This window comes from Pelobates fuscus, chromosome 11 (genome assembly GCF_036172605.1).
Source record: "Pelobates fuscus isolate aPelFus1 chromosome 11, aPelFus1.pri, whole genome shotgun sequence".
In the NCBI taxonomy this organism is placed as follows: domain Eukaryota; kingdom Metazoa; phylum Chordata; class Amphibia; order Anura; family Pelobatidae; genus Pelobates; species Pelobates fuscus.
Window position 1 is genome coordinate 118,156,619 of NC_086327.1, and position 22,022 is coordinate 118,178,640.

The window sequence follows — 22,022 nt, forward strand, 5'->3', positions numbered from 1 at the left end:
TTTTTGTTTTTATTGTAGAGTTGCATGCAAAATGGCCTTGCATATAGACCTAAATGTTTTATATGCCATACTTATATATTTTAAAAGTCGAAGAGGTTGCAAATCCTTTACGCAATCAGCTCCGGACATAAGCACTTCCAGTACATTTACACTATTACAACTATTAATCCTAAACAAACATACAAAACCCTTCTTTGTTTAATAGTAGGGATTATTTTAGAATCATTCCAAAGAAGAATAGCACATCTAAGAAAATTGGCACTTTTATAAAATGAAAATAAGCTGAAGTGCTTTATATTTGTGGAGTGTTTTTTAATGCTTGGTAGTAATATCACACACTGCTAGTATGTAGTACTGCATGGAATCATGCTGTCTTATTTTAATGAGTATAATCCTAAAATCTAGTACATAATTATGCCAGGCATAGTAACAAATAAACTAATAAACAAGTATCAATCCAGATCCAGTTACTCTATTACAAAACAAAGTTATGAATTGTTACATAAAATAAAGCAATATATAATAAGAAAATAAATGTCAGGGGTCCCCAGGCTGATAAAGGGGTACTCAAAGTACCAAAACCCTGCCCCTGCTCTCAGACTGCTCAAGTTGCCACCATTCAGGAGTTAAATAACTTTCTGTTTATGTGGCCCTAGTCACACCCTGGCTGTGACTCACACAGCCTAAATACAAATAAAGTTTATTTTATTATTATTATTATGTTATTATTTATATCCTGCCAACAAATTCCACAGCGCTTTACAGTGGGTGGACGAACAAACATGTAGTTGTAACCAGACAAGTTGGACACACATGCACAGAGGGGTTAAGGGCCTCCCTTACATGCTAGAGGGAGTGGGGTAAAGCGACCCAAAAGGTAAGGATAGTATTAGGCTAATGAAAGTTGCAAGAGAGGAATCAGTAGGGAGCTATTAACAGTTTAATTGATACGCTTTTATGAAGAAGTGGGTTTTTAATGATTTTTTGAAGGAGTGGAGACTGGGTAAACATTTAACGGACGAGGGATGCATCTCTATGAGGAGGCCCTGATTGGTCAAAATGGCATTTGACCCCGCCCCTTGCCAATTTGAGCCAATCCAATGCTTTCCCATAGGGAAAGCAATGGATTGGCTAAAAATCGCCCATTTGGATGATGTCACAAAGGGGCGGAGCCAGCGCCGGTGGACCCGCGCGGTGCTGGAAATAAGGTGAGTTTTAAACATTTATAGGGAGGGCAAGGGGGGGGGGGGGGGGGCAAGCCGCCTATATGGTGTGTTTAGTACTATAGGGTAAGGAATACATCTTTGTGTTCCTGACCCTATAGTGATCCTTTAAATATTTAGACAAATAAACTAAGTATTTATCGTATGGGATGAGAAAAGTATCACAGAAAAAAATTAAATTAAGCATTCTAATAAAAGTTTACTTAAGTGAAAGGCTATATAACGAGAGGGTTGATATGAAATGGTTAATTATCTGTGAACTGTCATTAGTTTTATCCTGGCAGTTACTTTGTAATAAAAATAGGGTTCCACACACATTACTCAGTATTCCTTACTTGATATTTAGGATAATAGACTGAAACCCATATAAAGACTCATATCACTCAAATTATAGACTTCAAATGTCAAGTCTTCAAACTAAGAACAGTTTTTTTGCCAACTGGTGATGTAAAATATGTTTAATTGATTAAACAAATAGGATACAGAGGAACTGAAGTAATCACTAAGGAAATTACATTAAATGAAGCATTGCTATTGAATATACAGTACAGAGCTGAAATTGCTGTTGCTAGAGGAACAGGGACTCAGTACATTTCCTACAGTATCATGTAATCACGGTGAATCAATTATTAAAAGTTCTAAGTAAAATCAGTGGAAAGTAAAAAGAAGGAAATAAGGAAATTGGTATTGATTAGATATAAAGGTAGGAAACTCTCCTTTCTATTTGCAAATAATGAAAAATACACTATTTTTTTGATGAAGAACTGATTTGCTTATATGTATACAATAATAATCCGACTTGCCCGTAAGTAATTGCACATGTGATTTATGTGTGATTATACACAATCATTCTTATTGCTATTATGTACACACACATTTTCTGGGATGATTTCTTGTGGGAAATTAGATAATGGAAAGGTTTGCAGAGAAACAATGAAACCAGACCTCGAGACATTCCCTAGTGATGGACCCTATGCTCCCCAAGGCTACCAGCGATTCTAGTGATGAATGTTTTGTCAGATGACCATACACCCCCTATGAAATTCGTAGCAAGATTTGAGAACAAGTATTTAAAAATTTTTTACATCATTTACCCCTTTATAATAAGCACAGAGGTGTCATAGCAAATATCCATTCATTAAGTTTAGTACTATATTATAGCATGTGTCTGTCTATCTATCTATCTATCTATCTATTGCCCAGTAATGTGACTCCCACCAATCTCCACCGGATCAGTGCTGCCCTAAGATCAAAGAAAAACTAAGCTCTTACCTAAATCCTAGCCTTAATTCAAACAAAAATTACAAATAAAAGATAAATAATGCTTAAATAAGTATAAAGGGGAAAATAATTGTTGGGTTCTAGAGGCATTCATAAACTGCTGGACCATTGGTCTCCATCACAGTTTTAATCAGACATGAAATATCAGCACTTCAGTCCTCAACAGGGACTTCTCTCAAGACAATGGAATCAAATCTGAGTAAGATTAAATACATAATTGACAGTTAAGGGGAGGTTAAATGTGAACAATCGAGGTGAACAGTAAGGGGATAATTGGACCGGTCCTTTGAGTACAAAACTCCAGAGGGAAAAAGCAGCAGAAATTAGCACGCAATCTATTAAAATATTAACCTGTTATTACAAACTAAAATACAATAAGAAATAATAATAAAAATAAAATCATTTAAAAAAATATAGATATTGATCTATATAAGAATCTCAGAGATTATGCTCAAGGAAATGCTCATATTATTATCCTTCCAAAACCAGGGGAATCTATTTCAGATCTGCCAGAATGTTGGTCCTATCTCCTATTTAACTGCCAAACAAAAGCCGATGCAAATTTATTGGCCAGTAAGCTTTCTGAAATTATACCTGACAGACACAATAACCAAGCCATGCTTGCTAAAACAGGGGTCAGATAACATGACAAAGCTATTAGACGTCTTAAACCTAGTGGCCTCATTGAAAAATAAATGCTTATGTATGTCTCTAGATGCAGGGCAAACCTATAATTGGCTAAACTGGGCTTACGTTTTTGCTAATCTTTGCTTATATTTGCTTACAGCTAGCAATCTAACTGTAAAAAATAAACATTCACTGCATCTGGTTTATGCATTGGATAAATCAGTTTATTGTGCAATAGTTCTTTATTTTGTTAGAGGACAGTTTGTCCAGGGAGCAGGAAGTAAGAATATGTTGAAAGCATTTGCTAAGCTGAATTTTTGAAAAAGGATGTTACAAAGTGTAAATATTACTACTGGGCCAAGTAATGATGATGCCTCTTCCATGAATGTCTATAATTGAGGAATGGAATTAGTCAGGAATTGTATTCATTTTTACACCAGCTTTATGAATGTCAACCAAAAGCGGGAAAATAAATTCATAAATAATTACATTTTAGCTACTAAAATTCTTCCGAACTATTATCTCAAATCTGCTACTGACTAAAGTGTAAAAGACACTCCGCAAGAGTAAAAACAAAAAGTTTTGTTTTGTGTTGTTTTTTGTAAAATGCTTACTTACAAGCTTTCAAAAACATTTTATGGATTACATTTACTATATGAAACAAATCCCCATAATGTTAGCATATTAGATGGGGGATAATGTACAGCTAAAATGTCAGATAGGCTTCCTCTGTGCAACCAACACAGCAACTTAAGATGAGTTGTTTAGACTCACAAATGAGCGAGAGATAACTCTTGATGGATTGTGAGCAAGGGATCCACAAGTAATAGGATGCAAATAAGGCAAAGTAAAATGCAATAGTAACTCAACAACAACAAATAAAAGTGAATACATTGCTCTACGCTTAGTATATTTTTTCAGCAGGTATCAAATGATCAGTTAATCAACATGTAATATTGCATTACTGAAGAACCCTTGCCAATGGAGAATTGTCTGTCTTAAAGAAAACCATTAGGATCATAGTTCATAGGAGATGCAGAGCCTAAGGGAACTGTAGTTGCATTACAGAGCACATGAAAAAAATCAAAGGAAGGCAATGGAAAACAAACATACAGTGAATAATGTAGCCATAAATGCGGCCAGAAATACCAGAAATATATTACTGAAAAATATTGTCTACAATATATCTTTGGACAATAGAAATGTGAATGCACCAAAAATATGTTGGTCATATATTCATAATACATTTATATTCTACTGAAAAGCTCTGTCCTCCAAGATTTTATACTCATACATTTCTTTAACAGTTGTCAAGGAACCAAGGGAGAATGGGAATGATGCTTCCCCAAGCCCATTGTGTTATCTGTGTTGAAATAAAGTATGATGAGTGTGCTCTATTAATATTTTTTGGACCAATCAAATAGCATTGTTTAAAGTGTCATGAAGACCTTGCCTCATGGATGATAGAGCATAAGGTCTTCTTTGATTTAATCTCCTGTTGTCAGTAAAATTGAATTCAACATATGTTAGGAGATTTATTTCACTAAAACTCAGTGATGGCAAACTAAAACAATTTAATGTGTGGATGATAAAATACCCTTTGGCTTAATCTAGTAAAGAAACATCTTGAACAACATCAATTCAAGAAACAAGCAAATATCCTCCTGAATTTTTATATGTTATGGATGAATACCATTAGGTTTCAAAATTGCAAATTTTCGGTTGCAAAGCCGATAATGATATATTAATATAAATTAAGACATGAAGTTGCAACAATCTAATCACAGAGTTGTACGTTCTAAAACTAAAAACAGGTGCAATCAACTTCAAAACGTTTACCATTGCATTTAAAATGATGTACCTAAAAAGGTAATTGACTGGAAAACTAGTTTCTTTAAAATGGTTCTATAAAGAAGATGATGACTATGTATTTATATTTGTTAGTTTATAGTATATAGTGGAAAGGGTACTTTTTTATACTTTGCAGATTAATAAAGACACTATACAGTTAAATAAAAGGTCCTGTAATTTGTGCATAAAAGTAAGAGTTGAAAGAGCTTTACCAACATATTTGCTATTTGTATGCTGCCAAATCAATAGGACTTCTCGTGGGTCTTAAAGCAAATTAAAGCAAGTATTAAAGCAAATTAAAATTAATTAAAATGGTGGTATACTATAATAATAAAATCAAGCTTATTTTATTATTGTATACCAACATATTACATTTATTTTAATATTATTTTATACCAACATTTTAATAAATCCACTTTATTACCTACATTGAATCCTGGTGAATTGGTGGAATCTGCAGCTATCACAGACTGAGAAGGGTGTGGGTTCTTCAGGCCCCATAACCATTCGGGAAGTCACCAGAAGTGCTTGATTTTCAACTATTTTGTGAGTGTATTAATAGTAGCATAGACTGTATATATTACACTATTTGCTGCTCATTTTCTTATAGATTCCCGGATGTAGCCCTGTTATATGTGATATATGTTAGCTGTTTAAAGGGGTACCATCTGTGGAGGTCCCTAGGAAAGCTGTGTACTGTGTACTGATAAAGTTAATATATATATATATATATATATATATATATATATTATTTTTTTTTATTTTTTTTTATTATTATTTTTTTTTGCTTTTTTTACATCAAATATGACTTGGTGGGGGTGTGGTGTGTGTTGAAGTTGACTTTGAAGGAGTCTTTCAATAAGCAGAATGTCAAGGTGCATTTAGAACTATCTTGCTACATGTAGGCAAAACATGCCAATTCAGAAAAGATTCTCCAACTCAGTTAAATTGGTTTAGAATGTACCAGTTAGTTGTTATCTCACTTTGCTTTGTTGCTTTTTTGCTTTGTTGCTTAGTCAGCGGAATAATTAGACTTGAAAATTATTGCTTGTCTGGTAGATGTTAGGATAAACAAAAGTAACAATATTTAAGAAAAGAACATTAACTGAGGAAAGTAGTCAGTAACTAGCAATACAGACTAGCCTGTATGAGCATTAAATAATACAAATGACAAACGTGTGGAAATGTGTTACTTTGCTTTTTGGTTGATTTAATAACTTTGAATTTGAAATTCAGAAAAAGAGTAGAGGTTGAGCCAAATGTCCACATTGGAGCATACAAACTGGTTACTCTTAAAAGGTGCCAAGTAGTGATGTCCCGAACAGTTCGCCGGGAACCGTTCGCTGGCGAACATAGCGTGTTCGCGGTCGCGAACACACGCGATGTTCGGTTCGCCCCCTATTCGTCATGGAGGTGGTAGGGTCTGGGAGGGAGGGTCTGCTGCTGATTGGCTGGAATGTGTCTGCTGATTGTGAGGTACAGGGTCAAAGTTTACTCAATGATGACGAATAGGGGCGGACCGAACATTGCACGTGTTCACGACCGTGAACACGCTATGTTCGCTGGCGAAGGTTCCTGGTGAACTGTTCGGGACATCACTAGTGACAAGGAAAAATATTGTGTTGTACCATACAATGCTGTACTGTACCATTCAAATCTCACAAAATAGCCTAATGAAAAAGTTAATTTTTTATTTCTATACAAAACATTTCATTTGTATTTCTGTTATGAATTCAGTATAATTATGTACAACAAATGCTACATTATACACAAAGCAATGTTAAAGAACAGTCTACAGAGGATGGTGGTTAGAGATGTCCCGAACAGTTCGCTGGCGAATAGTTCCTGGTGAACATCGCTTGTTCGCGTTCGCCACGGCGGGTGAACATATGCGATGTTCGGTCCGCCCTCTATTCCATATCATTGAGTAAACTTTGACAACCCCCCCACCCGCCGCTCGGGGGTGGGGGTGGGGGGGTTGTCAAAGTTTACTTAATGATATGGGGAGGATCTACTGTCCTCCCCCCGGCCCCCACCCATGAGTGGTGGGTGCGGGCCCTAAATAATAAGAAGGGGGGACCTAATGTCCTCCCCCCTGGCCCCTAGGGGTTTCTGGGACCACTAGTCACCTGGGGGGACATTTTTTTAGGGCCCCCATCCGGCGCTCAGGGGTGGAGGCCAGGAGGACATTAGGTCCCCCCCATTTTTAGTATTTAGGGCCCCCACCCACCGCTCAGGGTTGGGGGCCAGGGGGAAGGACCTTATGTCCCCCCCCTCTTTTTAGTATTTAGGGCCCCCACCCGCCGCTCAGGGGTGGGGGCCGGGGGGTAGGACATTAGGTCCCCCCCCATTTTAGTATTTAGGGCCCCCACCTGCCACTCAGGGGTGGGAGCCAGGGGGGAGGACTTGAGGTCCCCCCTTTTTAGTGTTTAGGGCCCCCACCCACCGCTCAGGGGTGGGGGCCAGGGGGGAGGACCTTAGTTCCCCCCAATTTTTAGTATTTAGGGCCCCCACCCGCCGCTCAGGGGTGGGGGCCACGGGGGAGGACATTAGGTCCCCCCCATTGTGATTTATGGGTGGGGGCGGGGGCCCGGGGGGAGGACAGTAGGTCCCCCCCTCATTATTTTTATGGCCCCCACCCACCGCGCAGGGGTGGGGGGAGCACAGTAGGTCCCCCCCCTCATTATCTTTATGGCCCCCACCCGCTGCCCAGGGGTGGGGGCCAGGGGGAGCACAGTAGGTCCCCCCTCATTATCTTTATGGCCCCCACCCGCCGCCCAGGGGTGGGGGCCAGGGGGAGGACAGTAGCTCCTCCCCCCATTGTAATTTATGGCCCCCACCTGCCGCCCAGGGGTGGGGGCTGGGAGGGAGGACAGTAGGTCCCCCCTCATTATCTTTATTACCCCCACCCACCACTCAAGGGTGGGGGCCGGGGGGAGGGCAGTAGGTCCCCTCCCCCATTGTAATTTATGGCCCCCACCCATTGCACAGGGGTGGGAGCCAATAGGTTGTTTTTTTGTGGGGGTTTTTTACAGTGAGCAGCCACTACTAAGCGGCTGCAAGATGCAGCCGCGGATCGGAGTTTGCATGCCACAGTCCAGGTGTTAGTCCCCTTGAAACAACTTGTGGGTTTTAAAATTCGCCTGCCTATTGAAGTCTATGGCGGTTCGCCCAGTTCGCGGGTTCGCGAACATTTGCCGAAATTTGCGTTCGCCGTTCGCGAACCGAAAATGTTATGTTCGCGACATCACTAATGGTGGTATTTTTACATAAAACAAAAAGGAACATTAATTTGACAACCATATATGGGTACACTTTTCTTTCTTTTTATTTCTCTTTCAGTTAATGAGGTAACTGGATTTGTATAGAAAACTATCAAATAGAATGGCAACTTTGTTTCTGAATTTTCTTCGGGACCAAACACAAATGTTAATGATGCACAATGTTTTGAGTCATGAAAGAACGAAGGATAAATGTCTTTGGGCTTTTATACATATAAAACAATTGTAACACGAAAACAACATGCACTTTGCATCTAGTGTGAAAAAATGGCAAAACTGGACAAATAGCAATATATATGTACAAATAAAAGGCCCAAATTATTTAAATTAATTTTCTCAATTGCATTGTTTAAACACATGGAAACACATATTTAGAAGCAAGAAAAATAAGATTCTTTTAGTCAATTTTGTCTTTCAAGATTTTTTACATAAATTGTAATTTGCACTAGGAATATTTTGCCATAATTCCTTTAATGTTTACCATTATATTACATCATTGATAACATAATGAATTATTTTATAATTGTGCATTCATCATGATAGAGAAAGAATTTGATTTGTGTTTTTAATTCGTCACGATAATGACTCAGAAGGTTAGTTTAAAAACTGCTGAATGGTTTTAAAAGAGAGTTAGATACTGTGTACTAGCGAATACGTGTGTGCATTACTGAGAACATAGTGTTCTCTTAGGACGAAGCAGTAAAAGGTTCTAGATGGATGAGGCAGGTAGGAGGAGGTGTGGGAGCATCCTTGATTAGCGAGATATTTGTACTCTAGCAGGCACTGATGACATTGTCTATTAGTTAGAAAGCGCAATAAGCTTTTACGAGGTTTCAACATGTATTAGCACAAAGCAATCATATTTAACCCCTTAAGGACACATGACATGTCTGACACGTCATGATTCCCTTTTATTCCAGAAGTTTGGTCCTTAAGGGGTTAAACTTGTAAAAAGTTCAAAAGGGCCTATCTGGGATCTTGTATCTCGGACTAAAAGAAACATGAAGTTAAGTGAGCATGCTGAGTTTCTAAAAAAAAAAAAAAATTCCATAGATTCACAAAAAAAATCTTTGAAAAACAGGAGACCTTTATTATAGCAGTCTCATTCCAGCGTGGGCATTCAGGCATATTATATGTAATTGAATCTGATGCATTTAATGTCCACTCTGGCATTTACTCAGAGACTAAGGAAACTAAACAGAATCAATTATGCTTAGCTTACAATATCTGTTGCACACGTATTACTAAGTTATAGACTAAGAAGGTTATGGTAGGGAAACAGGTGGTTGAAAACCACTTCCACCTGAAGCCATTGGATAGTTGTCAAACACAGATCTTCACACACCAGTCAAGCCATAAGGCTTGATTTTCCCACAGAGATCTAAATTTTTCAGTGATGTTAATACTGCAAGGGATTCTGGGTAAGCATATGCAAATTAGTTCAACAAAGAATCACATTTTTGCCTCATTATTCTATTTTAAACATGAATTCCTTGTGGTTTATGTTTGCTGAATGCAACAACTTTGAAACACTACTCAGAAAGAGATGCAAACCCAGCTGTTTTGTTGTCAATGAAACACATCAGCATGAGATTGGTTACTGGCTTGCTAGTGAGGCTTGGCATTACTTGTGGAGCACAAGCCAGTGATAGGCTAGTAGACAAAATACCAATGAACTCATGGGAGCAAAATTCTATATAGATGCTTGCATGGCTTAGATGAATAATCAGAAAAAAATGCTCCAGTCACTACAAAAAAAGTTCCATAGAAAAGTACAGAAATTACCATGTTGCTTAATTTTTGCCATGCAGACTATTAAGTGTGGGTGTTGGACACTTGGGTGGACTGAGGAGGAGTAGGGATCTGGGGGACCCTAACTCAAAAATAAAAAGGGACAGCACATAAGAACAAACCAAATGTAATGTTTGAACAAAAAATAAAGCAAGTCAATAAAGACTTTCAAAAGAACACGTGTATCTTGCGATTTCAGGATTATAAAAGGGGCTGTCTGGAGAAGAGAATAATAAAGATTACACTTTTTACACCAACATTACCCATCCCATCAATGGAATTTAATCAGTGGCTAGTTCAGTGAAGATACCTCATTAGTTTATTGTGATTGCTTTCTTATTGACAAATGTGAAAAAAATAACTACACAGAAAGACTAGACACATGAATGACACAAGTAAGAGTACCACTAATGTGAGGACGAAAGAGAAACGTGTGAGAGGCAATTAGCCTCTAATCTCTAAGAAAAAAATATTCATTTTAAATAATTGACTTTCATTTCTTGCAACGATACATGTTAATCTTTTTGAGTTTAAACTTCAGTTATTTTCGAAAGCCATTTTTTACTTTTTTGTTTTTTAAAAGCACATTCCAACAGACCAATGCAGGATTCAACCAAAAAACAGTTATTAGCACCCATGAATGACAACTCCATAGAACAACACTCTACACAAAAACATGAACAAATGCACACAACATTACCACAACTAATGTATAAAGCTGCATTCAGATGTAAAAAAAAAAATCAAATTTTAAAAAATGTATTACAAAAGGAAAGTTAATGCACAAGCAACAATCCCTTGACTGAATCCAAATAATATCGAGAAAAAATAGTGGCAAAGAATTACAATACATTGAAACAGATCTCAGTAGTTTTATAAGAAGAACAGTATCACCACAATGTGAATGTGTTTAGTGAATACTAAGCAAAAATATACTTATCTTAACCCCTTAAGGACACAACTTCAGAAATAAAAGGGAATCATGACGGAATATTTCCGTCATGTGTCCATAAGGGGTTAACAATGAATGGAACAGCCTCCCCAGGTCATTACCCAGAAAAAAATTACATTTACATAGCAATATAAAGAAGACAGAAAAAATTTGGGATATGGCTGGAAAATCTAAAAATAAGGAACAAAAAAAATATATAGTGTAATACAATTTTGTGAACAAATATGCGCTCAATGAAATACAATCACAGGATAAAGATGGTAATTGAGCTCAAGGGTGCCTCCCCCGATGTTGTTAGAGGGGGCTTTTTTATCTCTCCTGTTGATCCGGTAAGGTGGATGTAAAACAGGACTTCAGTAGGTAGTAAAACGATCAGCAGCTTTGTTAGAAGGTGAACAATCACCCATAAATAATAAAATATAAACAGCAAATGTCCTACGTGTTTCGTTCCCAGTACTGGAACTTCCTTAGGGACCATACAAGTTAAAATCAAATGCAAATAGCAATAACAATATGAAAGCAGCCTAATCCCCCAACCTACTAGTCCCCTTAAAGGGGTTCCCCCTGTGTCCATTGGTGGACCCATGGGTGTTTCCATTCCTCCTCGTTGTTATTGGTGTAGTGGCTGGTCCTGTTCAGCTGTTGATGTTTAATCATCTATTTTAATTTCATCATAGTCGCAAACGCTTGCATCTGCGGTCCGCGTTCCATAATCTCATGCATTCCAAAAGGTGTCATTAATGGTAAATTGTTGTCATTAATGGTAAATTTTCAAGCTGGACAGAGGTGGCAAGTGGTGTCCCTCAGGGGTCTGTTCTGGGACCCCTTCTATTTAACATGTTTATAAATTATCTTGAAGACAGCATTGAAAGTCATGTTTCAGTGTTTGCAGATGACACAAAACTTTGTAAAATAATACAATGTGAGCAAGATATTACTTTGCTGCATAAGGGATTTAGATAGACTGGGGGACTGGGCACTCAAATGGCAGATGAAATGTAATGTTGAAAAATGCTAATTTATGCACTTCGGCGTAAAGAATACACAAGCAACGTATACCCTTAATGGAAGCGAATTAGGGATAACAACACACAAAAAGGACTTGGGAATTGTTATAGACAACAAACTATGCAGCAATGCGCAATGTCAATCAGCAGTGGCCAAGGCCAGTATGGTATTGTCATGCATGAAAAGGGGCATTCATTCTCGGGACAAGAATATCATTTTGCCTCTTTATAAATCACTGGTAAGACCACATATTGAATATGCTGTGCAATTTTGGGCACCTGTTCTAAAGAAGGATATTATGGCACTAGAAAAAGTACAGAGGCAGGCTACAAAATTAATAAAAGGAATGGAAAATATCAGCTATGAAGAAAGGTTAACAAATTTAAACCTATTTAGTTTAGAAAAACGTCGCCTGAGAGGGGATATGATAACATTATACAAATATATTCCAGCCAATGCAAACCATTGTGTGGAAATCTATTCACAAACCGGACTTTACATAGGACACGAGGCCATGCGTTGAGACCGGAACAAAGAAAATTCCGTCTAAGGCAAAGAAAAGTTTTGGCATTCTCTGCCTGAAGAAGTGGTTTTATCAGAGTCCATACAGATGTTCAAACAACAGCTACTAGATGCATACTTGCAAAAACAGAATATTCAAGGTTAAAATCTTTCAATGTAGGGTAATAATTGCTTGATCCAAGGATAAATCTGACTGCCATTCTGGGGTCAAGAAGTAATTTTTTCCTAGTTTGTTGCTAAAATTGTGCTTCAAACTGGGTTTTTTGCCTTCTTTTGGATCAACAGCAAAAAACAAATGTGAGGAAGGCTGAACTTGATGGACACAAGTCTCTTTTCAGCTATGCAACTATGTAACTATGTAAATAGGGGTGCATCTGCGGTCAGACGGAACCAGAAGTGTGAACGGCATAACACTTCCGCGTTCCACGATCTCGTGCATTCCAAGTAAGATGGTATTAGGATATGTAATTATAGCCCCCTGGTGGTCGCCAGCATAACAATAAAATGGCAATGATAATGAAAGAAAACCGGGGATGATACATATCTTGTCACAGGTCACTTTAATATGATGCAAATTGCGGTTACCACTTAAATTTAAATCTATTGGAATTAAAACTTGGAGATATTATATATATAGTGCATCAAAAGATTACTCTTCCATGTTGCTGCTGATACTAATTTTATTTTTCTTGATAGGTGTGTATCATCCCCGGTTTTCTTTCATCAGGAGGGGGGAAAGCGCCCCCCTCCTGATGGTCACTGTATGTAGCGTGGTCAGCTACAAATCACTTCATATCACTGAAGTAAACATGGTGCTTGAAGTTGAACAAAACTTGTTGATACTACCTCTGGAGTAATCCTATTCTGAGAAACCCCTGCAAGGATATACCAAGTTTAGAATGTGGGTATAACAAAATAAATAAATATATATATATACTTACTGATATCAGGCAATAAACTACAGAACCAGTTCATGTTTTTTTTTTTTAATCTTTACCTAGGTTTTTATAAATGTTGTAACTGAAGGGGCACAACAGAATGATAAAAACTATTTTCTCAATCCTTAGGAAATGTTTTATTGATGTTATATATTGTAAAGATATACATCAAAATTCAATGAGAGCTTTCTTAAGTACAAAAGTGTAACTAAAAAGTTGCCATACAATAGAATAGCCATGAAAGTGGAACATATGCTAGACAAGCATTATTCTTCCAAAATAAAAAAAAGCATTATGGATCTACAGATGAAAAAGTATTAAACTAAATGACCTTAACAATGACTTTTTATGGAACTAATTCAGAAGCTATTATAATTGAATTTCTATCATATTTTCAAGATTTGTTTTTTCTTAAACTCTCATTGTTTCTAATCCCTGATGAAAATTGTACATAATGTATTTTGAAACATAAACATTGCACATAATTGTAATGATAAAGTTTGCTTCAGTTGAATGGCAAAAGTTACAGGGTTATTGAGAAATTGTACTCAGAGCTGTGTGTCAGCCATTGTGCATTGAGGCACTTAACATTGTACTGTGCTGCACACATTTTTCTACAAAACCTTGTGAAACGTACAAAATGTGCTTATTCCTTATAATGTATTTAATTCTATGATGATTACACCTTGCACAAATCCCTTTTCTGTTGATGAACCAATCAATTTGGTAGGCAAACACAAACAAATTGATTTGTTTTTCTATACATTGACACGGTTTTGATTTATTCAATGCAACTTAAAAGCATTTGTCTAATAACGATACCAACAGCAAAGAGTTGTATGTTAAAATTTGAAAAAGGAAATCAAATCATCTCTGTTTCATAGTTATTTTGTCCACTGTATTCATAACATAATGTACTTCACGTTGTGAGAGCATTTCAGATTTACAATGCAGGTGCAGTTTAAAGATGCCATACGACTATAGAAAGTAAACAGAAGGTTGGGTAGCAATAAAGCTATATGAAACTCCTACGAGGTTACTGAAATGGTTATTGTTGTTGACTTTTAACATCTATATGCTTTGGCTTTGTGTAACTTCCTGAATAGCAAAGAGTTAGTGTGACGGACCGCCTGGCACTCCAACTTGGTACCTCCATGAAGCTTGCTTCCTAGCTCTCCTCCAGGACACAGGAGTGCTTCAGCACATAGCCGCCACAGCTTGGCTGGGGTCTCAATGTTACTTTCCGCCCTGGAACAGGGTCCTGGGTACAGCTTCAAGTGATTTAACTCTCTTGCAGAGAGTATAGTTGGTCCACCCAAACACTAGCCCAGACTGGGTTAATGGGTTCTTCATTCAATACAAGAAAAGCCCCTCCCATTAATATATGTGCCTCGGAGATAATTGCATTAAAGACCGGTAAGCTCATTATGTCCCAAAAACAGAGAGGCAAACACAAAAATATAAAAAAAACATACACCAAAACATCATAAAAATATATAATAACCCCACAAATAACACATACTCAAATAGCCCTGCTCTGAGTGCCCACGTTCTCCAAATATCGCTCAGATCAATGCAGTGTAGAGGAAACACGACCGTGTTAAAGTTCTGACACACCGCACACGTGGTCCTATGCCCAAAATAGTTTAAGGGTGTTTGGTGCTTTGGCCAGTCATCTTTTGGGAGCTCCTGCATCCGAAATATGGGGTGCTCCTCCTGGCTCTTAGGTTGCATTTGTTCCCCTTAGTCTCAGGCACCTTCCCACACAAAAAGCACTCTCCTGGCGGGTTGGAAAGTCATTCAATACCCCTGGACCAGGTTGTTCGTGAACCGCAGGGTCATCTCTTGCCGAAAACAATTCCATAACATTTGCGGCTAAGTACCACTGAGGTGACTGGGGACCAACCCATAATGATTGCAGCTAAATACAGCTGAGGACAATTTGTGAGTTTCTTTGTGCGAACGGCCGCCAGGGAGCTAGTGTTCGATTCTATTCGAATGAAGGGAAAGTGCCAAACAAGGGGCACCCAGGCAAAGCTGCTAATGGCGGCTGGGCAGGGTTAACTCCTAAACAGGGTCTTTGTATGTGGACCATAGTCCTTGGGCAGGAGGCTAGCTAGCAGGCTCCTCCAGGAGCTCGTGGCATAGGCACGTTTGCAACAGTCAGTATTCCAGAAACATTTACAATATGCTAAACATTTGTACATTAATGGTTATTCAACAAACAGGGAATGGTGATGAATTAAAAACTGAATTACAAAATTCAAAGTGAACTAAACAAGCTGTAGCTATGGCTGTGTTGCATTTCCCAAATCATCTACTTTGATCTAAAATTTGTGGTTCGGTTTTATAATTCATCACTGTGGTTTGGCTTTTCAACGTTAGCCTCATTCTTACATCTGAAGACGCGTTTTCTATTCTAGTGTCTACATCATTTATCATCTGCCCCCATGACTCTTGCTTTTTTTTCTATCACTGACTGTCCATTCTTGCAGTGCCTTTTGAATTCTTAGAAAATTTCACATGGAGCATGCAAACTTTCAAGATGTGCTTTTGCATGACAAATTATGTTGAGGGTCATTTTTCTCATATCACGCAATGTCCGTGTGAAGTTTTGGAAGGGGGTTAAAACTATTTGGAAGTTTTTAGCTTAGGGAAAGCAAGTGTTGGACTAATGTGATTTACAGCGAGTTTGTGTATAGAGTCCTTTCTCAATACTCTTTGCTAAAAGACTGTCCCTTTCCCTATACAGAACATCAGCCAAAGTTTCTTATTTTGATGGAATTATTTAATGCAATTTGAATTATCCTGTGGACTGTACTATTCAGTTGAGATCCCTTGACATGACCTGAAGTTGCGATTCAGTTATACAGAAAACCAGTCGGAAGGCAAAACCAACAATTTAGACATAATCCAAGTTGCAGAAAGGCAGTTAGATAAGGCAGTATATAAAGCAGATTGATATTGTTTCGTATCAATAAATAAAAAAATAAAAAAACAATAGTGCATTTTATTCCGCAGTGCGAAAAATTAATATATTGCTTGCGTTAGTATTGAAACATCATGCTGAGAAAATTCTTAGTTTACCCAAATAAAAAAAAAATGTTCTGACTCTTACAGGAAAAGAATAATTCAGAAATTCAGCCTGTTAAAATCATAGCATTTTATAAATAAGACAAATGTCAGTGCAGTGGTGGATCTGGGAGGGGGCGGGGGGGCAACGAGGCATTTATTGTTATAACATCTGAATAATAGTATGTCAAGTCTCTTTATAATATGTATAGTTCGTGGGTAGGCAACCTTTGGCTCTCCAGATTCCATAATCCTGGCAAAGCATCAGGGAAGATGTAGTCCATAACGTCCGGAGCGTCAGAGGTGGCCTACCCATGGTAAAGTGAAATTAAATCTGCTAAGCAAATTAGAAAGGGAGATACATTTTTTTTTATTTCACTCTAAGTGCAAGATATGTATAAAACACATTTTCTTTTAAAGTTTATTTAAAATATTTTATCATTTCTTATCTGGCTTAACCCCTTAGTGACCGCGAACGTAAAGGGTACGTCATCCAATAAACGGTTGTTAATGACCGCTGACGTACCCTGTAAGACCGCAGCCGAAATGAGCTCTACAAGCGATTATGATTGCTTCCAGCTGCTCTAAGGTTATTACGTGGCGCCCAGCAGTGTAATGCAGAGCATCAGAAGCCTTCAGGCAGGCTTCTGATGCTCTGCCTGTACTGAGTGCCTCAAGGGGTCAAGGCACTCTGAAATTTAAAAAAATAAAAATAAATACAAATAAATAAATTCTAGGATATAAATTGAAAAAACATTTTTTCATTAAAAAAAAACTGATAAAAACACTAAATTTGGCCACCAAATTAGTTTGTGACTAAGTGGCTACGACCCTTGGTTGTCTACATTTGAAAATTGAATGCCATGATTGAGTTATTTCACATTCCTGGGCTTCCATATGGTCTCAAAAGGCAACACAGACCCAGCAAACCAATCTGGTAAATTGATTTGGGCAAGCCCTATATTGACCCTGTAACTTTCAAAAACACCAAAAAAACTCTGTACATGGGGGGTATTGTTATACATGGGAGACTCCGCTGAACACAAATGATTGTTATAAATCAGTAAAACTTATCATGACGATTAAATCACAAGTAAAAGTGCAGTTTTTGAGTTAAAAAATGCAAAAATCTAATAAACCAGAATACCAACACACCTATACAAAGGGGTATCACTGTACTCAGGAGATGTTTCTGAACACATATTGGGGTGTTCTTTGGCAGTAATCTTTAAAGTTATCCATACATGTATTCTTAAATTGCTATGTGTGTCAAAAAAATCACAAATTATTATTTTGTTTTTTACATTTGGCATAGATTGGTGGTAAAATTGTTGCAAAATACCCCAAGTTTAATACTGTAGGTTGTCTTATTTTCAAAAATATATACATGTGAAGGGTTATTCAGGGATTCCTGACAGATATCAGTGTTACAATGTAACTTGTGTTAATTTTGAAAAAAAAAGGTTTGGAAATAGCAAAGTGCTATTTGTACTTATTGCCCTATAACTTTACAAAAAAAGCTAGAAACATGTTAACATTTGGGAATTTCTAAACTCAGGACACAATTTAGAAATTATTTAGCACAGGTGTTTTTTGGTGGTTGTAGATGCATAACAGGTTTTCAGGGTCAATGTTCACAAAAGTGAGGTTTGTTTTACATCTTTTCATCATATTTTATAAAAAATTTTTTATAGTAAATTATATGATATGATGAAAATAATGGTATCTTTAGAAAGACCATTTAATGGTGGGAAAAACGGTACATAATATGTGTGGGTACAGTAAATGAGTAAGATGAAAATTACAGCTAAACACAAACACAGCAGAAATGCAAAAACAGCCCTGTCCCAAACGGTAAGAACATTGAAAAGTGTTCTGTTCACTAAGGGATTAAGCCAACGGTTTTCTGGATTCTAGGTAGAACACATAAGGGTTCATGAGGAGTGAATAATCAGGGATTTAAAGGGCATTTAAAATTAAATGCCAAAATATCAAAACTGAAATACATTTTTTTTCCCAGTGCAACTATTGTTCCTAAAATTTGAAATACACTTTGAATACACAACCGTTCACACTTTAGTGAATCATACTGAATGAGATAAATAAATATTTCTTAAAATTAAACATAAAAAATCAAAAACTTACCACTTTCTTTTTATTAGCTGAGAATCTCCCATTTGATTTAACAAAGACTGCACATAACTTCACATCTTCTGGATGAGTACATTTGTCCTAAAACAAATTCAAATACCCAGTGTAAAAACATAGGCTGTTTGGTATTATAGATGCTACTGCAAAAACACTACATCAACTCCAAAATGAAATCAAACCATTATTGTCGGATATGAGATAATAAAAGATGATGTAGTTACTAAAAATCATACATATGTTTTTTATTTTATCGTTTTTTTTGTGTTTTTTTTGGATGCAAACAGCAGTTTCCCTCCGCACCATGGATATTTTCAGATTGAAAACTAAACATGTGAGTACATGCTGTGTTTAGTAATAATACATTTTACATAAGTGAATATATAAGTCACATGATAAATATTATGAAATGCCATTGACTGGGGCAAATATATCACAAAATGTATATGGAAATCTAAAAAAACTCCAGAACAACTATATATATACCAATCTATCCCTGTAGATTTGAATGTCCAGTTAAAATGGTTAATTGCATTATTGCTATTATTTTTTGTACTTTTTTAAGTAGTGATAGCAGTAGTAGTAACTAATAGTAAATAGTGGTAGCAATGAGCTATGAACAATAATATGTTTTACTAATAAAAAAAATATAATTAATTTGCGAAAATGTGTTAATTATTAACACACAACTTCACATAAGCTGCATCTTTGGATAGTGATAATATTAAAGAAACACTATAGGGTCAGGAACACAAGCATTTATTCCTGACCCTTTAGTGTTAAAACCACCTTTCAGGTAGCTTGCTCCCCCTTAGCCCCCGTAGAAGGAGTTAAAACCCAACTTATTTCCAGAGGTGCGCAAGTCCGCCGGCACTGGCCCTGCCCCAGATCCGCCTCCATGGTGACATCATCAGAATTTACAATTTTTAGCCAATCCAATGCTTACCCATAGGAAATCCAATAGGGAAAGCATTGGATTTGCTAAAATCGTCAAAGAGGCATGAATCGATGCATCTCTATAAGGAAAATTCAGCGTCTCCATGCAGAGCGTGGAAACGCTTAATGTCATTGCTGTGCAGCACTGCCCCAGGAAGCACCTCCAGTAGCCATTTGAAAAGTGGTCACTGGAGATGTCCTTGGGGCAATGTAAACAAAAAGGCAGTGTTTGCATGAAAATGCCTGAAGGGAATAATTATACTCATCAGAACAACTAAGTTAAACTGTAGTTGTTCTGGTGACTATAGTGTCCCTTTAAAGATAACAATTAAACACTATCATATTGATTCACAAAGCTTCACTAAAATTAGTTATAATTTGAAGTCAGCATATGGATCTGGGATATTCACTATTGAATGTGGCAGGCTGGTTTCTGAGTGCAACTAAGCTCAGCCAGTACATCTGTTTTTCTTACGTAAGTGCTAAGAAAGCATGATGCTAGGAATATGGCAGGTGTAAATCTGTGAATTAGAGCTGCAAACAGCAACACTTTGCTGCTATTTACAACTATAAATAGAGAGGAAAAAAACCCATACAATGGCCTATGAGACCTTAGCATGTCGTAAGAGAATAATGATAATAAAAAACAGTGCGGACCCCTGGAGCCTCCAAAAACAAAAAGGGGCATCCCCAAAAAACAGGAAACAAACATCTCCTTTTCTGAACCCCCATTGGCTGCTTTTCTGAACCCCTATATATAAATAGATGTATATATAATAGGGACAAGGAGATGTTTAGTCTCATGGACTCCATATTTAGCCACAGAAGCAAAGGTAATCTTGCCATGACTCTCTGCTGCAGCACTTAAAGAGTTCATTTTACCGATGGCACTAACCTTATGAGACCCCATGCATGATCTCATAGAGCATTGCATTGGTGCAAGAAAAATTGCTTTTTTTGGAGCCTGTGAAATCACAACACAAACAGTGAATACCAAATAGTGTTGCGGTTTCTGTATTTTGAATGGAATGATAGAGAGATAGAAAGAAAGAAAGAAAGAAAGAAAGAAACAAAGAAAGAAAGAGAAAAATAGTAGATAGAGAGTGAGATGGATAGATAGAAAGAAAGAAAGATAGATGATAGATAGATAGATAGATAGATAGATAGATAGATAGATAGATAGATAGATAGATAGACAGATAGATAGATATGGTTAGTCACATTTTAAGCATATATCTCAGATGTTTGTGACCCTTTGTGAATTCTGATTATTTACCTTATGGCCGTCTGCATCCAAGCCATGATTGTTGCGTTTGGTGTTCACTCTCTTCCGTCTCTTCTGTAGTACTATGTAAATCTGGACATATACCAGGAGTGTGACAATAAAGGGGACATAAAAGGAAACAACAGAAGAATAGATGACAAATGCAGGGTTTTTTATGGCACACTCCAAGGAATCTGGAAGAAATAAAGACCAAGAACTGTTTTTCCATTATTACCTTCACACATTTTAAGAGACAAAAATAAACAGGGTGGTTTAGAGCAAAAGTTTTCATTAAATTAAAGTGTCACTTTAATTTGCGAGAAGACAAACAAATCAATTTACTGCAGGAAGAACTAGTTATTTTTTTCTTCGCAAACAGTCTAGTAAATTAGAATAGTTAAAATTACAATGTCACTTCAATGGGCACATCCTGCTTTAACTAATTATTCGTGTTGCATTTATCTTCAGTGGTAACTTCTTTTGTAGGACCGAAAATAAAGGAGATATTGTGTATATTTTACATTGTTGACTACATAAAATCAATGGTGCATCGTCATTGGCTAGAACTGTCCAACCAATAATATTGGTATCTTATAAGTATTTCTTTACTTTCTTTTGTTTTTCAGTAACTCAATTGGACTGACATAAGATAGTTGGAGTCAACCAAAAACCAAAGAAGTGATAAACACAAAGGCATTTTACATTGGACATAAGCTTAACCTCTTCAATCGCAGAATCGAGTATACACGTTGTTATTTTGGTTTTACAAGAAAATGAAATCTATCTAGTCTATCAAGCCTCACTCATCCTAATTTTTACTCTAGTTTTGATTACCAGCCTGTAGAGGAACACATTTATACTAACATTAGAATATTACAATATAAATACACTGTATACTGATTAAAGATTTTCATTTCCATCTTTATAAAGCAGGAATGAAAAGGAAAAAATATAAATGGTGTGAATTTGAATATTTTTACGTTTGTCTGCAAGGCAATCTATGCACAAAGTTGTTGTGATATGATATGTTTTAAATACCAGATATGCACCCTTTGCTTCAAATACATTTTATGCTAATATTCTTTCCAATCAAAAAGTCGGCAGTTAAAGCGATTACTGAAACCAAAA

General features: G+C 36.9%; 1 protein-coding gene across 1 annotated transcript in view; it reads right to left on the minus strand.

Annotated features, from left to right (window-relative positions):
- Window positions 1-22,022, minus strand: part of DRD2 (dopamine receptor D2) — a 272,797-nt gene that overhangs the window by 12,420 nt on the left and 238,355 nt on the right. Inside the window, exons 6-7 of the mRNA XM_063437078.1 lie at window positions 20,907-21,088; window positions 18,692-18,778 (exon numbers count right to left, since the gene is read on the minus strand). Coding sequence (XP_063293148.1) covers window positions 18,692-18,778; window positions 20,907-21,088 — 269 coding nt within the window. The remainder of the gene's footprint in view (window positions 1-18,691; window positions 18,779-20,906; window positions 21,089-22,022) is intronic.